The 23,876-nt window shown below is 45.1% G+C and overlaps 3 protein-coding genes across 3 annotated transcripts in view; 1 reads left to right on the forward strand and 2 right to left on the reverse strand.

Moving 5' to 3' along the window:
* T265_01051 (hypothetical protein) overlaps positions 1–4,463 on the forward strand; it is a gene marked incomplete at both ends in the record, with an annotated part of 18,272 nt that extends 13,809 nt beyond the window's left edge. The window contains 2 exons of the mRNA XM_009164994.1: positions 30–251; positions 4,343–4,463. Of these exons, the coding sequence (XP_009163258.1) occupies positions 30–251; positions 4,343–4,463 (343 nt within the window). The remainder of the gene's footprint in view (positions 1–29; positions 252–4,342) is intronic.
* Positions 1–4,710, reverse strand: part of T265_01050 (hypothetical protein) — a gene marked incomplete at both ends in the record, with an annotated part of 46,481 nt that extends 41,771 nt beyond the window's left edge. The window contains one exon of the mRNA XM_009164993.1: positions 4,665–4,710. Coding sequence (XP_009163257.1) covers positions 4,665–4,710 — 46 coding nt within the window. The remainder of the gene's footprint in view (positions 1–4,664) is intronic.
* A 1,629-nt stretch (positions 4,711–6,339) lies between these two features.
* Positions 6,340–23,876, reverse strand: part of T265_01052 (hypothetical protein) — a gene marked incomplete at both ends in the record, with an annotated part of 65,486 nt that continues 47,949 nt past the window's right edge. Inside the window, 2 exons of the mRNA XM_009164995.1 lie at positions 6,340–6,513; positions 7,506–7,544. Coding sequence (XP_009163259.1) covers positions 6,340–6,513; positions 7,506–7,544 — 213 coding nt within the window. The remainder of the gene's footprint in view (positions 6,514–7,505; positions 7,545–23,876) is intronic.

A 23,876-nucleotide genomic window follows, 5' to 3' on the forward strand; every position in this document is an offset into this window, starting at 1 on the left:
GCCTCTCGACCTCCCCTGTCTAGGCTTAGGCAACCTGGCAGTAGCCCAGCCCTCGTGCTTCCTTCGGGTGGCATGGCAGCTAGGCACCGAAAGGGTGCTACAGCTGAACGATTTATATATTATTTATTTACATCGGTTGTAATGTATATTCAGGCGGCATACGCATGCGACCGAGGGTTCGTTCACCAAGTAGTATCTGTGTGCGGGAGAGGGATGAATGCTTTTCTGGATAACTGTCAGAAAAAAAGCTCGTGAGAACAATGCCCATGGGACAGTGAACTTGAGTTCGCGTACACCACACACAACCCTGGCTTAAAATTATCTTACGCAGTCTGCTTACCAAAATCCTAGGTGTAAGCGCTTTTAGGGCGATTTGAATAGAGATTTGTTCGTCGAGTGAACCATCACAAGACGTGCAAACTGATCGCGTATGACAATCATCCTAACTCCAAGTGCTAACTCCTCTGGCCTCCTTAAAAGCCACCGAAAAACCGTAAACAAACTCGCCTCTTCATACAGTTCAAACATTTCGCTGATTTTTGATACTGATGCGCACTTGATGAAACAACTTGTACTTTCACAAAGTTTTGGCGCCACATTTGGCAAACACTCACTGACAAAAGGGGAGTGAACAGAAAAATTTAGACAAGGAAAAAGAATAAAACAAACTTTGTCTTTGACATTTTCCAGATTAGAAACAATCTGGCGTCAAGATGGTTCAGGGGAACCTGACCTGAACCAAGGCGCCAACGGAAACACGTCAAACACACGTTCCTAATCCTCTGTGAGCAACACATCCACCCTTTCTCGTACATCTCGCTGTTAACGTTTTTCCCTCGTTCACTTACAACTGCAAGGATCAGCATGGAAAACCTGAAATCGATGAGTTTGGCTCCTAACACCCAATAATTGATAACTATCGTTGCCTGGCAGCTGATCAGGATACCCGTACACTTGCCGGCCATTCGACGCGAGCTTTCTCCCCGTGGCTTACCGACATGTGAAAGCGGCCAGGATCAAATTTAACTTTGGTCCCGCTACATCTAAACCAACCTGCAGTCCAGAGGAGGAATATAACTGGTCCAGCTCTCTTACGGTGCCTCAAACGACTGAAGTGACCGCACTTGGAACAAGTGGGAAAGACCAGAGCCGAAAACACAATAAACGATCAAGAGACAGCTAGTGAATTGGGCGTGCAGTTTGAAGGATGAGCTCGAGACAACGAAGATGTAAATAAACGCATGATAGAAGCTCATCACCGTCACCAGTGGTGGTCAATCGCTAAGCATAAATCTGGTCCAGTAAAACTTAGTTCTCAAGAACGAAGGAATGGGCTCAATCATTGAAGTGTCCGTTGTTCGCGGTGCGGAGATGCGGTTCTATTCCGGTGCAAGAGACCGGTTCTTTCTAGTTGATTCCAAGAACGTATTTTTGGGAGTGACTGCTTCACTTTCAGCTCAGTTAGGATATAAGGATTGCTTAAAATAAGCTAAGTTGGAAGAAATTTCATCAACTATGAAGCCACTCCGGAGTAAATAGCTGACTCATCACGGAAAGGTTTGCTGGGGCAGTGTTCGAGGCTTGTGGCCATGAAACATTGATCAGTCAATGTCAGGAGTGTAGCCTTCAACACTGGACAGAGGATATGAACGATATTCATACGGTTTCCAGGTGGCTGATTGGTTGCATGGAGGAGACAGTCAATGCTGGGTTGCAGTTAGATCTTACTGTGAACTTACATCTAGCACAATTGCTCCATATGACTAATGGTTTCAGCGGCCAATCCCCCCCCAATCGATTTGTGAGTAGTGGTACTACTACATTCGTCTCTTGTGTCAGATTTCAAATCTACAGCATGTCTGAATATGTGCATAGTTGTTAGTAGCCAAAAATCTTGAGTCCACTGCTTACCCATTTGCTAATCGCATCAAGACTGTCCAAGCAAGCTCTGCGGATTGAAAATCTGCAACTACTCATGAGTAGTCATCATACTAAGCCCTAAGAGAGACCACATGACGGGGAATGGGTGTACTTGACGAGATTCCTCATGGAAAAAATACTGTATTCATGTTGTTTACTCGATACTTGGAAAACAAGTTAGTAGGATCAAGGTAGACCTTGCTGCAAAACAGCCTTTCTCACGATGTGCAGTAATTTCCGTGACAGTTCCATTCCTACACGATCAATAAAAGGATTACTGTCCACTTTGCAAATTAAAACTGAAGAAAGGGGACTATGCAAATGGACTGTTTGCTCAACTACATAAAAGGGGAGCAAGGGAGAACGGAGTTGATTGAATTTGTTGCCGCAAGGTGTCGAATGCCCAAAAGGCAATTCTAATTTATCGAGAATCAGCCGTTAAGAAGCGAAAAGCAGCCCCCCACCACACATCACAAACGAAAACGAATGCTCATGCGAGGTAATCGAATTGCAAAAAAAAACGCCGGCATACATACACACTGACGATCGAAATGGGTCGGTCGTTTGGGCACATTGCCGAGTTCCTTATAGACAATAGAGTAAGAAATCAGCCTCGGGGCATTAGATGGTGCAAGTTAGATACACTAACTGCACGACAGACCTGACCAACAAGCCGACCGATGAACGTTACTCACAACAAAGCAGTCCGTTGATCGCTCTTGTTAGAATAGGTAGGTGCTAGTAATGGTTCGGTTAGAAACTTGCGATACCAGTTGGTAAGTCAGCTAGCTTGTGAGATTCAACCATCCTCTTTCAAACGACAGTTGACCATACAAGCGTTATTTTAGAAAATCCCAGTGTTCCCAACTGAAATTTTAGGCCCTTTCTCGCTGTACATGTGGATTGCACCCTTTGGCGGTGCATAGCTGAGTGCTTCAGCGGCCGAGCAAGAAAAAAAAACGATTCTTCTTTGAAAATCGCGGTAGAGAAAAATGAGAATTGTGAGGCAACTGATTTGACTATGATAGTCGTGATTTTCAAGGTAAGCGTCCAAGGGCCGATGAGTTTACTTACTTATTTCGGTCTTTGTTAGATGGAATAATATGTTTGCAGACGTATGAGCCAAAAACCTCCACAAACCAATTAGTGTAGAAATTACTGGGGACTGTGAATCAAATGCACGCAGAAATATCAAAGATTATGAACGTCAAAGCACATTGCCCACCCATACACGAGGTCAACCAACTTCTGATTGATCAAATAACTCACATGATGATGTAAATTGTCATAGGTTGCCCTCCCCCACCCCCGAGTTGCGTGACCCCTGACAAAGGCCACCCTTCTGAAGAGTTTGTTGCGCGCTCTCTCTCTCTCACCAAAGAGACCAATGTCAAGAGACGCTTGAACTAATCTTTTCTCGTCTCGGGTTGTTTTCAGGAATTAGTCCACGCAGTACTAATGAATGCGATAGGATTTTGGTGGACTAATGTTAACTGATCAATGGTAGGTTGATTGTCATGCGATTTCGCCATTGCAAAAAATTTCAGATAGAATCAGGTGAGCTGATCATAAGCGACTATATCTTGACGCGACTTTTGGAACACGCTGCGTCCTGAATCAGAGCCATCTGGAATGACCATCTCACTTTTAGTCGGCTGATTTCGACTGGCTTCCATTAGGGTGACACAAGGTGCAACGGTAATTCTTTTTTATGCCTACTCTGAGTATACAACTAAAACCAAACCAAGTCTAAGAAACAAGGCGATAAGGACTGTGAGTGTACGTCTGCGTACATCGAAACGCCCATTCAGATTCGTTCAAGTACATTCAAAAGCTATGATTCGCGGTTCCATTTCAGTATGCATGCTGACGCCATACGGATGGCGGATGCAGGAGAACTCAAATCGGCTTCTTGATACAGGGAATCGTGCTAACGGATCACAGATCTACTCGTCCTGTTGTCGTGTCCACTGGGGGACGCCAATCTTAGAAAAGATTCACACAGTTGCGTGGTTGGGCTGTAGCCTCATGTTTACATCATTCTTACAAAAAATGCCAATGGAGGGGGATTTTCAATTAAGCGATCTGTGTAACCGTCCGTCCCGTTATTTTCCCAAGACTTTTCGGTGGGGCATCAACAGATGCGCCGTCGATATGCTACGGCTCCAATTAGACCGCTTAAATTATTGATCCGTTCAGTAACCAATGGGCAAGCGCGAGCGACTGCCTATGTCAGATATCATCCCGAGTTAAGAATAACGAGAAGGGAGCAGCTTCTATGGCGATTCAAGTCGTCATCCACCTATGGATTCTGCATGGTGGTTTAAGCTATGGCATTTTCACCTACCTGATACAGCATGGAGTGGAAAAGTTAAGGGTTGAGGGCGACAGGACTATATTTGTCAGGGTAACTAAGTATTAGGGTGTCTCGTCCCGGGATTGCCGTTCGGCTGAAGGACAGTTGGAGACAGTTGACTAGTGAGAGTTTTCATGGTACGCTGCCAACTCTGATAGCCTCGGGGTCTTTACAACCTGATATATAGCTGCCGAATAAAGCTGTGCGAGAGACGGTACCCTAGAATCGTTCAGCTATAGCGCCCTTTTGGTGCTTAACTGTCATGCCCCTAGAAGGAAGCACGAGGGCTGGGATACTGCCAGGTTGCCCAAGCCTAGATAGGGGAAGTCGAGAGGCGGAGGTAGGATTCGAACCACAGACCTTCCGGTCAGTAAATTCGCGCTCTAACCACTTGGGCCATCTTGCCCCATCTCTGCTTGACCAGCATAATTCATAAAGCGCGATCGGCGTGAAAGGATTATTTACCGCGAAACGAACCGTCGTACCTCAAAATTAGTGATCCACTGTTTCAACCAGACAGACTGTCAAATACAGAGTCTTTAGAGACCTTCGGCACTCAGTGATAACTTTACTGATCCAGAAAATAGATGGGATGTATCCCACTACAACACTGTAACGCAGATGATCGGTCCTGGTTAAACACACTGAGAAACGGGGATTGACTGAGCTGATCCACCTTGAGCCTTTGATTTGAAAATTTGACCTATTGACAGTAGGAGGATGAAACACTTGCTACCCCTGGTGATGACGTCTCACACAACTCCGAATATTGAAATAGCGATTGCTAGATTTTTCTCCGATGATCCAATGAGTTGACCCTTGGCTGTTCCGAGGGCACCGGGTGTGTGGCAGAGAAGTCTGCCTCTTGAATCTAGCAAGCACAGTAAATGCTCCCAAAATGTTGCACAATACGCCGATAGTTACGGGAGATCGGAATGTGCGATATCCAGCGACGACCTTTTCTAATTCATCCTTTTTTGAAAGAAGGCAGCATTGCTCTTCCTACATATAGGGGACTACTGGTCGCCTGGAAGAACAGCTTCACGTTTTCATACTCCTATTACAGTACCAGGGCGACGTATACTACTATTTCTTGCAGTGCAGGAACTAGCTGTTCGCAACCCAGCTGTCTCCTGCAGACTTGTCATGTTTGAACCTCAGGGAGGTAAGTTCCGAACACCATCGCTAACAGAGAGGCACTATGAATCGACTACTTGGCAAGGTGAGAGCTTCAGACCGGGAGACCAAGGACCGCTGTATGACGCTGTACTGAATGGTCTGGATTCACATGAAACTGGTGAGTGGGTACATGTGTGTGTGTGTGTGTGTGTGTGTGTGTGTGTGTGTGTGTGTGTGTGTGTGTGTGTGTGTGTGTGTGTGTGTGTGTGTGTGTGTGTGTGTTGTGTGTGTGCGTGTAGTTGCTTCAGGGGCTGTTACACTGATGTGATCCTTCCTTCTTGTAGCGTCGTCTTCGTTAGATACCAAGAAACATAATGGTGCCAGAACGGATCTTCTAATGTCTTCTCGAGTTTCACCGAAAAAAGCATTTAGTTAAAGTGTAGGAAAAAACCACTGCCGCCGAAAGACTAACTGGAGTATCATTTTGTAAGTTGGTATACAACCAATATTTTCATCGGTGCAGTTCAACAACTCGCGGCACCCTGATGGACGGAGTTCGGAGTTTGGGGAAGATGCAACCGTCAATGAGTCGTTGCAGAAAAACCATACAGGTTTGCCTACAAGTTCCATATCGCTTTTGAAAAAGTGCGTTCGCACGAGATCCTAGATCAACCGCTCTATGGCAAACCCTAACAGATGAGTTCATGGGTTAAACAAGCCAAGTAATGCTAATCCCCGTGTCACAAACAGTTATGCAGGCTTGCAAAGATGAGCCAGAGTTTACGTGGGATCCGAACACGTGACTTCCGCGTCAACATTAGAAAGACTCATAGCTCAAATCAGCCCCCGAATTGTTGGTTGCTTCTGTTTAGGTCTTAGCAACTTTACAGTGCTTCATGCGGGCCACATGCACCGCAAGGACACCACAAACCAAAGATTTTCTCCTATTTGGCGTCAGCATCTCCGATGTCTCCAAAAACCCACAATGTATCATCATCACCATCATCATTATCCGTTGTAAGAACCGCGTACTTGTCGTACAGTGGTTGTAGCTGCCAGAGTTTCGTCCACCGATGATTTGGAAAGGTGGGTAGGTAGCTTCGCATTGGAGGCGAGAGCTGATAAACTGGTACGTAAATAGACGTCTGTCAGTAGACTTTCAAGTGGGGGGTTGGGAAGGGAGCTGTGTTGAAAGCAATAGCATGGATGCACGAACCCTACTGAGAGCGCGAATGGGCGATGTCTGACAATGTCTTCAACTAACAGTGTGACTCGTCTCGAGGTCCCCATCCAGGGAGACGGCAATGACCAGCGCAGCTGAGTTTTCTCGTAATGACCTCGCTACCAAGCCATTGTTTGACCCCCTGCTCTCTTCCACCCTTCGCGTGGTTCTGCAAAAAGGACCTCGTTCTGGGAAGTCGGCTAACTGGCATATATACCTAAGCTTGGTTCCGTGGGATTCCAGTCTTGAGAAATGCCAGAGGAATATCTACATCACGCGCACATAAACGGCATTAGGCCATACAACAACATACTGCATTTTGGAGAAATCAGTTTAAGTGTCTAATAAAAATAGTAATTTCAGTTGGGCAAACCAAACAGTTGCGTGACCGTGTCACTCACTGACGTCCCTCCAGTCACGCACGCTTGTCCCGAAAAGATGAAATTAAATGAGGAAAACTATAAGGACGTACCAAGGTCACTCGTCACGCACTGCGTGTTTTTCAGCGGAATTTGTGTGCATCGTTCACTGCAGAGCAGTTCGAGGTTAACTTAGATGGCATCACTAATTGTCTGCAGTTGCTTGGGCTTGGGGTTAATTTGCGCGTTATTGCCTGTCTAAACACTGAGGTCAAGACAACCGGGGCTTGCGTCAGATAGTGAAGCTGACGTCTGTAAGAACAGTTAAGCCCATAAATCAGGGTAGAGCAGAGCAGAGCAGAGCTAATTTGCATAAGATTCTGCAGACAACATCAACTCCCGCCTGAGGTTGAGAGATCGTCCAACAACAAAACAACTCCATGGTGGCTTGACACCCATCCACAAATGAGTCACTCGAGTGGGGAAACCAGAAAAAACGGGGCGAAGTTGGGGTGGGGCAGTAACTCACATGTGACGGCAATGGTTGTTCGATTGGACGGAACAGTATCTGAGACGGGATCAAAGAAAAGCAAACAGAAGTAAGTCGAATTTTAATGAGGGGAGAATAGGCAGAAAAGCATGTCAAACAGATGAGTAATCAACTCCCGACAGGAGTCAGGGGAATTTGAACACCCATCAGTTGTTCTACAAGTTACTCAATCACCAGTTCAACTAGTAATTTGAATGTAATCAGAGAAAAAACCGACCGACATAGAAACTGTAGCTAGCACGCCAATCACTAATGGCGGAGAAGGCAGACTGACAAGTGCAGGCTTATTGTGGAAAAAATCCAACAGCGTCTGCTACAAGGGTCTTTGGGGGTGTGCTTGTTCTGTCGAACATAAAACCCATGTTTAGTTAAAACTACTGGGCACTGGTTTGGCCGTGTAGAAGTTACAGAATAACTTGGGTTCTGCAACATTCTCAAGACTGAATCAAAGGCAAAAAACGAAAGCAAGATGTTGCGTAATTCCGAAGAGCAATGTCAGACACCCGAGAGCCCAAGTATCGAATTGTGATCGAGCGATTCTAATCATCATGACGTGGGCGAGGGCGAATCGTTGAACATCAGAGCTGAGATTATGTACCAGAAAGATTTATATCAAAGCCTTGGTTAATTTCGAAGGGGTTAGTCGTAGGCCAAATCAACACAATAGCGTTTTGTTTAGAACAAGAGTGTTCCATCGCACTGTCGCATCGAACACATAGCACTCCTTCCAAAAATGCATCTGGCCCCCTGAACCGACCGTCTTTCACCAAAAAAGCAAGAATGCAAAGTCAGCGGCGTTTTGCATTACCATACGTACTGGTTGACTGATACTGCCAACACCATTCTGATGACAGCCACAAGAGAGCGTTACAAGGTTGCGGTAAGAAGCTAGGCCAATGTAAGTTTACCTTTCCAACAAAAGGACTTCTTGGTGTTTTTTTTAAATGCCGTTATCACGTGACGATTAAGAACGAACCTAAAGTGGAAACCGAAAGAACCCAACTATCAAGGCAGGATGTTCACACAGTGCACGAAACGCCTCTGGACACCCATTAGGACGGATTAACACAATCGCCGGATGTCTCTTCGAAACACCCTGTGAACACTCCCCGGGTATACTAACTTGAAACGATGTATACCGCACGGGCAAACCTTAAGTGAAGCTTTTCCCACCGAAGAAGAGACAGTCCAGGCACAACGGATCAGAAAAAGCTGACTTTCAACAGCATATTGTCTGTCACGTGAAAAAAGTCTGACTGAGTTGTCAAATGAGCTGACGTACCGGTCGTTTCCGCAGTACGTATTTTGGGGTGAGAACTGGCCATGTCGAATGGGTTGCAGTCAGGTGTTGCAATATCCGCCAGGCGTACTTAGGCTGGTTCGATGACTTTCATGGCCTGTCTTCTCAAAACCTAGTTAGGAATTGCAAGATGAGCGACTTCACGCAACCCACAGACAGTGCAATCGACTGAGACGGTGTTGGGAACGCATGCGCGAAACGCTTCTACAAATCAACAAAGTTGATCCCTGCGCCATTCATTCGGAACCAGCTTAGCTACAGTTGATGTTCGGGTCATTTTGACCTTGTTCACGGAGTGTTTCAACATTTCCACGATCCTAGAAACTTGTCTCTAAGAAAAGTGGCGCTTTTCGTGATGCTTCGGATCATTTTGATCAAACCTGTCTGAATCCACGCTTCGTTCACATGTATGTATAGGTTTCTGGTAAGAAATTTTATGCCCTATTGGGAGGCATGGTTGTTGATTAGGTCCGTTTCTCATCACTGAGTATCACTTGATCCAAATCTTCCCATTCTACTCTGCACAGGCACACTTTGACATATTTCAGTCCCCAGAAGACACGTTCAGATAACACATTTATAGATTCAAGGTTAGCAGCTCATTTGCTCTTGCGGTCTGACGAAGTTGAATGGTGTGCTTAGCCCAACCTTGAGTGAAAATGTCGAATGAGGTCGAGCGGAACTCAACACCTATTATTTTCTCAAAACAGGCTACAGCAATAAGGCCAACACTTTTCTCAGCTCAGCAGTGTTATGCCGATATCGGCATTCGCATACGAAGGGAACACGTACAATGCAAGCTAGTGCGAACGATCCAGACGGTCTCATTCGGGTTATTCGACCAATGGAAGCTTGAGCGGTGATCATCTGTCGAACTGTAACTGAATACAGACGCGCATGGGCACATAGGTGCACTGAAATACTGGCACTGACAGTGCAACAAGTGGCAGCAACTCGAATAATAAAAAAACAGCGAAAATCCGAGGTCAGTGAAACGAAGCGAACAAAGGAGACGGTGACATGTGGATGTCTCTTCGACTTAAACTTGTCACGTTCACCCGCCGGTTGCAACATTTTTGAGTATACGAATATACCCTGCGACCAAGATACTCTCTTCGAATCTGAGGCAATCTATCTCTTGTGGAGAAAAACTGGCTATAGAAATGACGGATTCGAGCCTCAAGTTCGGCGCTTAGTTTGATTGTGCTCACACTGGAAATAAACGAGTCACCGAGAAAGGACACTCGCCACATCAAGAAGAGCTATTCTGGAACCGACCGGGTCAGTACACTGGTCTGCACCTAAGTGGTGTTAACCGACAGTCTAACGACTATCGGTTCACAAAACCAAACATGGTATCCACATCTCGGTTGAAGACTACACACTATGGTGCACACGCGATAGCACAACATGAACAAATGAGGCTTAACTAATGTGTTCCATTAAGAAATTCCACTTATCTGGGGGCGAGATGGCTCAGTGGTTAGAGCGCGAATTTACTGATGGGAAGGTGGTCCGTGACTCGAACCCGACCTTTGCCTCTCGACTTCCCTATCTAGGCTTGGGCAACCTTGCAGTATCCAAGCCCTCGTGCTTCCTTCGGGTGGCATGGCAGCTGGGCACCATAAGGATGCTACACCTGAACGGTTACCAATTTTATTCCACTCATCTGTGTTGAAGGGGACATTGGGAGTCTATCCGTTTTTTCTTTGGTTAATGTGAGTGTTGGACAAATCGACACACACCACAGGGGGTTGAAACAATTCTCCCTCCTGTTGTCTAGGGTCGTTTTTCAGCTCCTCTGGGAAATTCGGACAAGCGAAAGTTTTCGTTCACCAAGTGCAGATCTGATGAATAACAGATCAGCAACGGGCGATTATTCCCGATGCATAGTATCAAAATTGAGACCAGATAATCGATCACCATCGATTCTCGATCAAATGGTTTGTATATCTAGACGTATGTTTTGAACAAAAGGACTTATTACGATATGAAGTGATAACATAATTTCAGTCTACTGGCGACGCGATGCAGTCCTAGGGAGACTGCTGTATGAGGTGAACCCATCCGAGAGAAACTTTTCAACCAGTCAACTTTCTTGAAAAGCGATTACCACACTGCTAAAAAAACCGAGGGTGGTCCTAACTTGGCACAGAGAATCTTTTTAACACCATACAACGAGGTCACCAATCTGAGGAGTGACCTTCGTACAGTCTGGCTCAGATTGTAAAAAAAGAACATTTTCGAGAAATACAATCAATTTGGTTTTCACGAGAGACTCAACTGAATCCCAGTCGTAGAATGTCATAAACGAAAGATTCAGTTGAATCTCTCGCGAAAACCAAATTTGCCCATGAGTGTATTTCTCGAAAACAGCCCGATTTGGGTTCAAGTAGAACATAAGGTTGATGGAAACTTGAAGACTGCGCCTACCTGATGAGTCCCATGAAGGGCGAAACCGGTTGTGGGCTGTCTAAGAGTTTTCAGCAACCTTGTGAGTAGTTTCCTTTATGAAGAAAGAACAACTGGTTTCAACAACTTCTCTAAGGGAAACTAAATAAAAAAGATCTAACCGCGAGTGTTATAAAGACTCGAGAAAGTTGGATTTACACAAACCTCAGGAAACAGCTGATTACACTTTTGAATGATCGTTTTTTTCTAGAAAAAAAAGGGTGCGCACCGTTTTAGTAGTCAGTACATACAGTCCGTAACTGAGTCTATAATGGTACTCAGATCTTGGACGGAACGAAATTTCTTTATCACCACTGTGTGTGAACGATGTGACAAGGGGGAAATATCATCACTGTTTTGTAAGACCAGTCTCTGAAGTATGATAACTGCCGAATAAAGTCCTTTACTACATATAAAACGTTATGGACCGGATCAAAAGCTTGAAACACAAAAATTCCGTAAAACTGCAAGTTAAATTCCGAAGAAATTCTGGCTAGAAAAAGCGACTCGACGATAATTCAGCCAATTCATAAGGCTAGCCGACTTTTCTGATGTGGATACAATAAAAAATGGGTAATGTTTAGCCTTACAAGGTGCCAAAAATAAGCGTAAGAACTAAAATATGCCTCGAAGCGAATACACCACTTCTCACATGCGAAAGAAATTAATAACATCAAACCTCTTCTTTTTTGTACACTAGACAGAAAAGATGTCGAATTACTGATACCAGTTTCTCCAAATCGTCCATAGTTGTTGTTTTTAGAATACCACTTCATCGGGAACTGGTCAGTTTCAAAACACAAAGCTACGAGTAAAAAACGGCCCCCCGTCGGAGGTTGCTACCCTATGCCAAACAACCTGCTTGAATCAAAACTTGAGTCATGGGTGAGCATCCAACGAGTTCCCATGTCCTTCGTGGGTTCGGATGATGTTTGGACCCTATGCGTATAAAACAAAAACTTTATGTCTATCTTTTGGCGAAAAAAAATGCCATTGATGAGTTTGTGCAACATAGAACTCTATCTACTTGATTCGATGGCGAGTGCACCGGCTAACCCGATGTGTTTATTCCAAAATGGGTAACTTCACTCTACGCTGAGGGAATACTCCACTGCTCAGGGATCAGGAAACACGATTGCTGCCTGACAGGGTAATTGAGTTTGGTTCGGCAATAGCGAGCCGATTTTCGTTCTGTTCGTGGGAGCGCCAAGTGAAAGAGAAGTTGGTTTTTGGTTCGTCCAGCCATCTACGGCACCTGAGCTAACAACATTCGCCTTAATCACAAAAGAGTAGTACTATCAAGACATACGTATTACAGCGCTACGTTCAGCTGTAAAACCCTTCCGGTGCCTAGCTGCCACGCCACCCGAAGGAAGCACGAAGGTTAGGATATTGCCAGGTCACCCAATTCTAGACAGGGGAAGTCAACTCGGGCTCGAACCACGGACCACCTCCCCATTAGTAAATCCGCGCCGGTGTATATATTCCAGAACAGCGATGATGGGTCAACTGTTCAGCGTGAAGTGGGTTGAATCCACCCAGGTCTTTGGATGCTTTTCTTCTGTGGTACCCTGGCATATGCGCAAACTGTGCGTGTAAAAATGTTAGCGTTCAACTGCCGCACAACCGTTTCATCGTGCTTGAACAAAATCTGACGAAAAAAGCGAAAAAAAGATAAAATGGGGGTCGAATGCGGAAGTATTTTTAGTATATCTACTACTCAACCGTGTACTTCACAGTACGCCTCGTATAAGTCGTGGTGTCCTAGCAACGATTACTTTCCCCGAACCACCACTCACTTTTGTGACAACTGGTCACAATGCAACCTGCTCTCTCTCACAAATGAAATCGTGAAAACAAAAAAAAACAAATAAACAAACAGGTATAAACACCACCAAAAAGTTAATTTGTGGAAGCACACACCTGTTTGATTCCAGAGGCAAAAACACACTGTCTGTGTGGCACAAGCTTGGCAGCACCTCAGTCCACCTAGCTAGGCTGTCCCATATTGAGAGCTGTAGGCACAACAAACAAACGTGAAGTCTGTTCGATTGAGTCTCCCCCCTCACATGCTTTTCAGTGATGAGTTTTTCACGTACACAAATGTAACAACAATAGTGTGGTAACTTGAATCGACGGAGGCTGGCACATGTGTTCAATGACTTTATTCGCCGAACACTGGGTGACAGGTGTTGGTGGTCTCTGTTGTTGCTCTTTCACTCCGTGGGATAGTCTGTTCGACGCCGGTCAGTTTGCGACACAAGCACAAAGATGGCGACTGCAAATATGGCTAGCACACGTAGTTAGCCCCGGTCACCAGGCACTGTGCGCACAATACAAACACATCCGACTGCCAGCCGTTAGCCAGCGTCGAGGTCTGCTCGAACATTTTTGTACGAAATGGGCTCAAGCTGTCCGGCTCTTTGTTTTCCGTTCAAAGTACCGATATTGTGTGTGTGTGTGTGTGTGACAAAGCTAACTTGACAACGAACTGGACTGAAGACAGTCAATCTCTACGGCGAACTTGTTGCGTCAAAAACAAACAAACAAACAAACAACGGACCGTTTGTAACAATCTGATACAAATTCCAATCGAGTTGGACAAGTCAGTGTTGGATTTGTGGCCCGTCAAAATTGATCCTGGGAAATTGTGTGCCCAGCTAGCACTGATTTAATGTTGGTAGAACGAATATCTTTAATTAACTGGAGTGAGAAACTTCGAGAGAGAAAATGCATGCATAACATAACGTTTACCTGGTCGAACGGTGTTGTAACTCAAAATCAAGTGAAGTAATCGTCACTTATTCAGTAGTAATGGAAAAGTGGGTTGAATTTCAGGTGAAATTCGAATAAGCCTTGCAGCACACAGCTATCTGAGGGTACAGTTGACCCAGTATTCTTAAATATCGAAGTGTCTTCCGTGGTGAACTGACCTTGAAGGATTGTATCAGCTAAAGAACAGCAGCCTTTTTATCATGACTACCTGCCGTCAAAAAAGCAATCTGAGAACGACTCGAGTTGTCTTAATTTTAAAAGCATTATGAACAGCCGAGATGCAAAAGCGATAAAAAGAACATGCAATCAAAAGAACCGCTAAAGAGATCCCATCGCGATCTTTCGGTGCCTAGCTGTCATGCCACCCGAAGGAAGCACGAAGGCTGGGATAGTGCCAGATTGGCCAAGCCTAGACAGGAGAAGTCGACAGGCAGAGGTCAGGTTCGAGCCACGGATTAGTAAATTCGCGCTCTAACTACTGAGCCGTCTCGCGGTCGGTACAGATATTCCAGAACAGTCAATCGTTAGGTCGACTGCGAAGCCACTGAGTTGGCTGAATTAGATGATTGAGTCATGAGAAATGAGATATTATTATTGTTCCCTAGAGGTATGGTGTCGGTCGTTGAGCTCAGCAAACACACTGAGCGCGAATCATATTCATTTTCGGATACAAGGGCAGTTTCTGTTATTTACAAAACTGGCTCGTCATATACAAAGCCACCGGGGAAGAGTTGGAGATCAGACTGTGAGAAACAAGAGAGTGGCACAGCATTAGGTTCATTTGGTGGCGCTGTTCTGAACACAAAAGAACAACAGCCTAGCTGACCGACGAGGTTCTCTATCCTAATTTGTCTAAAGTCTAGCTTTCCATACAACGCGGTCGACAGCTTTGCATCCGATTTGTAGCCGGATCGAGCAGAAAGCAGATCGAACACAGACAAACCCTTCCGGTTTTTTAAAGTCGAATGAATAGAACACGACACTTGACTAATGTCGAGCAAAGGATCAGTCAACACAGAGAACAATCGGGACAGTTTTGTCTTCATACCCAGACGACCACATGGAAACATAAACGGGTATTTATGCTCGATAAAACGAGTTGTCTGTTTCCTGTCACCTGAAACGGCAGTCCGACGGTGTTTACTAATGCCGGCCACAGTCGGCTAGCAACTACGGTTGTAAGGAGCAAGCATTATCATTTGGTCAACTACACCGGTCCACAAACGGATCAATCATTTACGTTAGAAGAGATAAAATCTGTTTGTCATCGGAGATTATTTGTTTTTAGTTTCCTATTATGAATAGGGGAAAAGTAGGCTGATGCGGCTTCCGAGCCGCTTGTGTTACCCACGCGTCTATGTTGCAAGCTGTGTCCATAGGATGGAAAATGCTTAGGTAGGGAGTGCAAAGATGTGTAGGAGTCACCGAATAGGGTGACGTTGTAATAGCAACACTCACATTCTCTTGAAGATGTCACAATTGTCATCTGAACAACAATCTACGTGAGTAGAGCCGACAGACAGGTCCCGTATACATCTTATCCTGTTTCCTCGCGTCGCGCATTGTCTTAGTCCGCGAAGGAACCCATGGACATCACTTCACATAAACTACCATCAGTTTGTACCAAGATAGAAAGAACTCAATGTCTAGACAAGACCATGGGTAATAAAAAAACATACACAAAGAATTCGCCTGGTAGAATCGGAATTATCATGAATACAAGCAATAATTCTATCGCGTTATCTTGGCGAGGGTACTGGATTGTGAAAATCTACCAAGACCGTGAAATTTGGAAGTGGGTGTGTTCCTCCACATCGTCCCCATAGTGGGGACAACAAAAATTTGTTTGATAGCCCTCTCACATGCGACGAGGACTGAACGCGGACGTTGGTACGCGAGAATTTACAACCTCGTTCTACCAAACTAGATGCGGGTTGTGGGCGGAGGTAGTCCGCCTGGTACCGATCCTGTATTGACTTATTTTTCCCACTAAGAAAACAACAACAGCTCAGAAGATGACCATATCCTCGGGTAGGAAGCGAAACGATTCGAACAGCGAAGAAAAAAGATAAGCAGGTAACTGAGAAGTAATTTTCTAAATGTGATGATTAGGTTACCTATCCGATTTTTACATGGCATCTTATATATTCCAACTCAAAGACAGGTTAGCATAAATGCAATAAAAGAACACCAGAGGGCTAAAATAGCATCGGTTTGAGTTTAACCAAAGTGTGGCCGTGTTACATTCATATTCCTGTTTATGAAAACACAACTCGAAACAAGAACAATACTGGATAAAATGGAGACTACATGGTACAATATCACGAGTCTCCAGGGCTGTGGACACCCGACCACTCAGCATAGACGCAGAGTATGGGCAAAAATGCCACCGGGATTGGTTAGAATCCACCTACATCGTAGCGATCCGAGCTACGTACAGGTAAGGTCACGTGGACCCCTTCTGATTGGTGGACCGCACTAACGGTAAGGTAGGGTCACGTAGGCCCCCTTCTGATTGGTGGACCACACTAACAGTAGTTTATTGGTTAACAGTTTGCGAAGTCCCACATTTCCCACTTCACTGTTTGTTATTCTGAACTCGACGTGCAAACGACTGCGGCTGGTGCAGATGAACGTACCCCTTGATGGAAGGAACAAGACTGTGGTTCTGACATATCGGAGGACATACCAGATGTTCCACTCATAGCGACCATACTTTGTTCCCATAAAAAAACGATCCACTCTGTAGTCGTACAGATACGATAATTGAGTATCAGCAATATGTTCGTTCGACATCACAAGTGGGACAGGAGTGGATTTTTGCAATGAGCTTAGAGACTGTAAGTCCTGGATCATGACATCACGATGTTAGATGCGGAGCGCGTCCCATTGAGTTTTCCTCCTCCATTTTAAAAGCTACAACAATCTCATCTGCACATACCAGATCAAAAGCACCCCAAACAAAAGCGGTGCGAATGGAGAGTATTGTGGCGATTCTTGACTGACACTGATACTTGTGGGTGGGGATGAGTCTCCCGTGGCCACTCACAATTGTTGCACACTTGGTGTAGTACATTCACGAACCGATTGGGCATACCGCACTCAGAAGGCCAGTTAACAGAGTTGGGTGAATCCTCCTCGAGGTGAAAAAACACTAGAAAGGTGAACGTATCCGGTCGGAGTCCTGTCTGTTGTTCCTATGACTTCGCAGGACAACGAAGAAGTGACCCTAGAATTACTGTTGCGACAGACCTCAGGTTGACACCCTGATCGAGTTCACCACTAGCACTCTTAATCTACAAGGAACATCTCCAGTTATATGGAGAGGAATCATTCTCCCAGTCGTTTGTAATAGATTAGTCGAGGACGGAAGAGACGGGGAGTTATCAGGACCGGAAACTAGACGACGTTTGGAACTCATATACCTCCACAACTAAAGGACGTTCAGCATTCACTACCCATCTTCCGGCTACTGGTTGGCAGCTCAGTGGTGGGTTACCAGTTCAGTCACCTCTCAGATTTGTTGAAACTACCCCAAATTCCTCTGTTAGAAAGTAAAGTCTAGTTATTGTCTTCGATGTTTTTGAAACCACGAGAGAATATATTTCGCAAAACAGTCGAAACACCGCTCGGACACTCATGTCTTTTATCGCCTCAAGCATTTCCTCTTTTTCTGTATCAGTGAGGACGAAACTGTCTCAAAATCAAACTCATGTCGGATATTCTTTCCTTGATTTGGCTATGGAGTTGTATTACAAACAGCAACCTCAGTATCAGGTAACATTGTGCAGTGTTACATACGAAAAAAGTACCGTTCAGAAAGCGAGTAATGTGCGATCCATTGAACGAAACGCTCGTGGTTCGACTCGTACCTCGTTCACCGATTGATTGTATTTAGAAGTGGACAACTTGTGTTTACTGACAGGGTTAGATGTTTCGAAAGGCACCAAAACTGGGAGACTCTAGCCCAAATGACTTCGGTTAATCGGTTTTAAGAGCCCGCTTGATGATTCTAAGCAATCGAAGTGCGAATCTCCAGCTTTTCACGTCTCAGCTTAACCTCCACCGAAAGCGTTCTGTGAGAGACTTGTTCGTCCGATGTGAAGCGGCAGAATTTGCCAAGAAAGCTATATGGTTTCATTGATTCCAAGAAAATCACTCGTGGTACGTTGGATGTGCGCAGTCTCAAGGGTCCCGAGTTATGACTCGGTAGTGAAAGAAGATATCAGCGAAACAACCGAATCGCTTCAGTAATCGCTGTGTCCCCAATTGGCTTCCCAGAAGAGCCACACAAGTGACAATCATTGCCAAGTCTCCATTGGAGCCACAGAAATTCATGCGTGTCTGGCCGACATCGCAATCCTTGGCGAAGGCTAAGGACTACCAAAACTTCAACTCCATACTGTCTTCATCAGTTAGAAGCTTTCTACAGTACATAAGAGCGGAGTCATACAGGAGAGTAGTCACTGATGGTGAGGAACCTGTTCGCCCTAACGCTTGTTCGGTTTCAACGCGTTGGTACAGGCGTCTCCGTGACATTCAGTTTCACCAGAACCCGCTTATCGTCTTTTTGTCTGGAGGGATTAAAATACGGGCCGGGATGCGAGACTGTTGAACCCAATTAGGTGAATGTACCGGTAAAAATGAACAAAAAGAGCTTTTTATCCTATGCAGACCAGCTCATACAGATCCACCCCGATGCTTTTTCCTCGTGAACAGTTCTCTTCGCCCAAAATATAGACTCGACAGCTCAAGTCGGATTTGTAGTTACCTTTAGCTCGGAAAAATGCACTGTTGCTGGTTCTGGATCTATTTCACTACCTCTTCATTGCCGTTTGGAGCATGCCTTCAGAACCACCCATGCCAAAAGTAAGAATCACACTTAACGCCTATTTTGCTTGAAAACCATGCATTACCTAGAATCACACTTACTGTTCCCTTGAATAGATGAAACGAAGCCTGGTTGCCGAGTACGATTGAAAAAGAAAACAGAGCAAAGAAAGTAATCTACAAGTGTTTTTTGTTTGAGAGGAATCCGTTGAGGAAAACGCATCCAGATCATAAAAGGGACTTGCTCACTCTGCGAACATGTTTGTTTGTGATAGCAAACTAATATTAGCTGAACGACATACCGCTGGACTGTTGATTTTCAGGGCGACCGTAAATAAACGTTCCAGTAAATCCGACTAAAAAATCTGCGGGATTCATTTCATGTGACCCTGGAGGCATCACAGGGACCCATGAACGGACGACACATGCTGTCTAGTAGGAGTTGGCAAGTTATGCTGAAGGCTATTCATATGTATCGGAAATACTGAATGCACTATCGATCTAGCCCGCAATCGTACTGGATTGTTGGCACTTCTGTGGATATTTCGCGAGACTGTCGTCGTTGTTAGAGCATTTGCTCTGTGCAGAGGACTTCATAACGGGAGTCACAGGCTAGCAACGCGAAACTAACTAAAATGACGGAAAGCGAGTAGCGTATTGACCACACGACAATGGTTGCGCTCACTTGGAAGTCCAATGGATCTAGGAGTCAAAATACACAGGTTTGAAAGTAAACATGAAGAAAGCAGAGAAGTGAATCAACCGGTCTGAGGAGAGCATGAAACTCCAAGGAGTTTCAACCCAGCTAGCGGTTAGGATAGTTAATCGTTTGCTCACGAGCGACTGATCAGCGCAGATTGGCTCCACTTACACGATAAAATCTCCGTCAAAAAGTGCCAAGGTTTCCCGACGAAAAGGTTGGACCAAATCGAATAGATTTTCTGTTCGAAGCGGGGTTCTTTTCAATTTGTCTGTGGTAGTTCCAAGACTGTTTTTATCCGCTGAAGCCCTCTTTTACGGTTCAGACTTTCTAGCTTCCTAAATTCCTGAGTACCGTTAGAAATTTTTTGCTACCAATGACAAGCATGGTGAGGCGGACACGAGCGATAATTCTCTCACATACTCAACGTGTTTCTAGTTGCCACCCTTAAGTTTGCACAGATAAGCTGTGCCTGTTAGAGTGGATAACATTGTTCTCGATATTCTGCTGAGAAGTAGAACAGTTTGAAGATGGATTGCAGTGTTGACCCGTTCCTGTCCCCATGACCACCCGAAATTGCTTCTCAAGGTCACAGTCACACTAACCGCAATCAGCTGTAATCTTGAGTGAACCAAAAGAGCTCAGTCCGGTCGTGGCATATGATTGTGTTGGCGGTTGACCAGCCGTTCTGACAATGTTTGCTTGCTAGCTGGCACTAGCGAGACGGTTTGGGTTGAGTGTGCTCCACTGAAGTGCTTCCAACCACTTGTTTACTGATCATTAGATGACTTGAAATTCGACTTAACTCACTAAGCGGATTAACAATCGCCTCACACAAACAGAAAGCAGGGGAAACACGCGGGTTTGTTTTTAGTCTTACGCCACAAGAGTTGTCTAAATATGTGCATAGTTCAGGGTAGTATTCTTGTGCAGTGTGTCCCCGACTCACTCTCCATAAAATCAAGTGGTCAGCGAAGTCGCGGATGACGGGTACTATGGGTCGTCCGTGACGCCAGGTCTATGTTAAATGAATCCTCCGCTTGTCAGCTTACCTGTCAATGTCGAGCAGAAAAATACAGACTGACTGTCACATTGGCTAACTAACTACTGACCCAGAAAGCCATCCAAAGACCATCTTTAGTAGCTACTGACAAAGAGACAAAAGCGTCGTCCAAGTTCTTTTGTTCATCTTGGCAACACTGACCCTTTGGCAAGTAAAGAATAGCCGTGGTTTGTGCCTACGAAATGTTCGTCACGTGACTCAGTCACTACACTATTTCGGAGTATTTTTAACCTTGTGAACAGGTAGACTAATGCCGGTGACTCAACGAGAGTTTAGAGACTGAGGAAGATGTGCGCCCGAATAGCAGTGTGAACAACCTAAATCAATTCTGAAGGCTTTAAAAAATCGACAGGAATTTCACCTGCAGATAAAATACTTATACAACGGCAGCCATGACTTCAAGCAAAGGTCACTGCCGTGAGTGAGGGAACAGCTCCAAAGTTCAGTTGTCAGCTACTCAACTGTAATCGAAGTTTCAGGGTCACACTCAATCAGACTGACCATGAGTAGCTGACATCCTTGAACAACAAAAAACATCCTGAGAAATGGTCGAAGGCGTAAACAGAGAGGACCCACTTAGCCGATTCTAGTAAATATAGAGCATCATCAAGCCTAAAACCGACCATCTGGCACATTGGGACCTCCGACTACTCAGTAAGCACTACAGCCAAGTGTGAAAACCAGAATCCAACATCAGTATGAAACCCTGACAAGACCCAGGCTAATTGAACAGCCTAATTGGACTTGGTTACACGTGTCAGTCAATGATGGTCTTTCGCCATCCTGTCAATTGACTGGACCACAGATTTCCGCACTAGATAAACCAACATATGTTGAGCTTATCACTGGCAGGCATCAGTTAATGCAGTGGCGACATTGCTCTTGACTAACGCTCACCGGACTTAAGTTGGTCCATAATTAATTCTGAATAAGACGGCGTCTTCCGATGAAGGTCGGTATACCCAAGAAAAACAGAATGACAAGTACCCCAGAACGATAAAGTTTTCGCTGCTGAACGTTTTTAATTTACAAACAAAAAAAGTACGGAATTGTCGAAGCTCAGTCTCCCCACTAGGACTTTCGATTGCTTTTCCGGTAGCTGTCCTTTTACGGCCCAAAAGAAAAAAAAACCCTCATTTATTCGACTCCGAGTTTCTCACAACGCAATTGTGTACAGGTGTCGAGTAATAGGTGTTGCCCTTATTCAGTTAACCGGTTGACTGAGTCCTGTCCGTGGAACTCTCACTATAGTTCGGATTCTGTTAATGACTGACAAGGCACAAGTAGACTTACGATTTATCAAGTTTTCGTTTTGGTGAGCGCCATTCAAGCGTAGACCCGTGTAAAAGACCGATAGAACATGCCCTGAGGATGAGTCACGGTCGGAGATGGCTGACCGAGTAAGCTCAAACCCTATCCGAGCTGAGTTGATGTCCAATTATTATCAGTCGCTTGCTGTAATCGTGTGCAACGAAGCGTGCACGATTAAGGGACAAAAGAGAGACGGCACGGGTCAGCAGGATTAGGAGGAGGCGCTTGGGGGGGNNNAATAAAAGAGCCGTCCATTCAGTCGCCAAAAGTGGCATCCCTGAGAAACTAGTGACTCACGCACACAAACAAGTACACAATCACTTTCTAGGGGAACTTGCGGGTGACGTTTCAGTGATTTTTGGACGCTGAGCACTTGTCCTGGATGATAAGCGATCTGTTCCCAATTCGACACTTCTGTTCAGTCGCACGTGGATAAGGGACGCCCGAATAACTACACCGATTACGGGCTTGTTCCCTGAATCGGCCGATGTCGATTCATCAACCCATGGTCGCTGCGATGAGACGAAACGACCACATACGACAGGTTGCTGGCTGCACTCGGCATGCACCACCATACTAGTAAAAGTCAGGAGTTTTTTTTCGGAAGGAGAAAGGTGAGTCGCCATTCTACCCAAGTTCCTAGCAGACCAGGTCTCACGTTCTAACAGGTGAAACCGGTGGCTTAGACGGGTCGGGAGCTTAATCGCAATCGAAGCGACCGATTCGACGAACGGGTGAACCAAAAAATACTGATGTACCTCTCTCAAAAAGCCTCTTTTCGATTGATAGACTGAATGTATGCTTCTCTACGCCCCAATGTTGGACGCCACGTTTAAATATTATCCAGCCGGTCGAGTCGATTAGCCGGCAATTGCAGCTTGACTGACTCGGTTTGTGATGATGGTTTGGCCAGTTGATGCACGGAACCTTTCAGGCGGGTTTTTCCAGAGTTTCGTAGCCAATCCACAACCGACTCGTGATGTGGTTGGTGGCCAATTTGCCTTGCGCTGACTCCGCAACCGCTTCGTATTCCCTGTCGCCTCAGCGCCCATGAGTAATCAAGAATTGCAAGTGGACATAGAGATGAGTCCTCAACCAAGTCAGTCTTCACTTCTTGATATTTTAAGTCTCAGAGCCCAGGTGTTTCGACCTCCGGGTGGCAACGGCTCACCGGAAGGAACCACGATTGGACGGGGATGTCATTTAATCAGACGTCAGAAAAAACTGATCGCCACGATCTAGGGGACGTTCACTCTCATGGGGAGTACGAATAACGGGAGAGGTGAAAAGCTAGTAGAGGATACTACACTAGGTACGTTGCTTCTCCCTAATTCGTCTTCTAAGCTAAATGGTATGCAGTCTGCAAAGAGTTTCAGATGTTATGAAAACGCAGACAGACCGCGAAAAGTTCAGCCACACAAGGCTATTCGTTGCCTTCGAAATTCTCTGTGTGGATCTAAATGGGGTCGGTAGAGTTATTAAATAAATGGGTAAATGAACAACCCATCAAATATTTTCATACAGGAAACTACTCACAAGGCAACTCAATTTTCACAAGAGATTCAACCGAATCTCTCGCTTATGATATTCCTTTATGAAAATATACTGCAATATCTCGAATATCGTGCCATGCCAAACATGAAGCGGCCTGTGAGCAGCACTTTAGTTGTAGAGTATCATAAACGAGAGATTCAGTTAAGTCTCTCGTGAGGACCAAATTGATTTGCAAATGAGTGTATTTCTCGGAACCCATCAAATTATTAAATAAGTAGTAATAAATAGTAGTAAGTAAATAAGTAGAATAAACCATCCTTCTATTCACAGCCAATCATATTGCTGTTGTCACACAAACGCAACTTTCCTGATCAAATAATCAATTACCAAGGACTCGTAGTTGCAACCGAGCCTCTGTTGATCAAA

Source organism: Opisthorchis viverrini, assembly GCF_000715545.1.
Source record: "Opisthorchis viverrini unplaced genomic scaffold opera_v5_11, whole genome shotgun sequence".
Classification (NCBI taxonomy): domain Eukaryota; kingdom Metazoa; phylum Platyhelminthes; class Trematoda; order Opisthorchiida; family Opisthorchiidae; genus Opisthorchis; species Opisthorchis viverrini.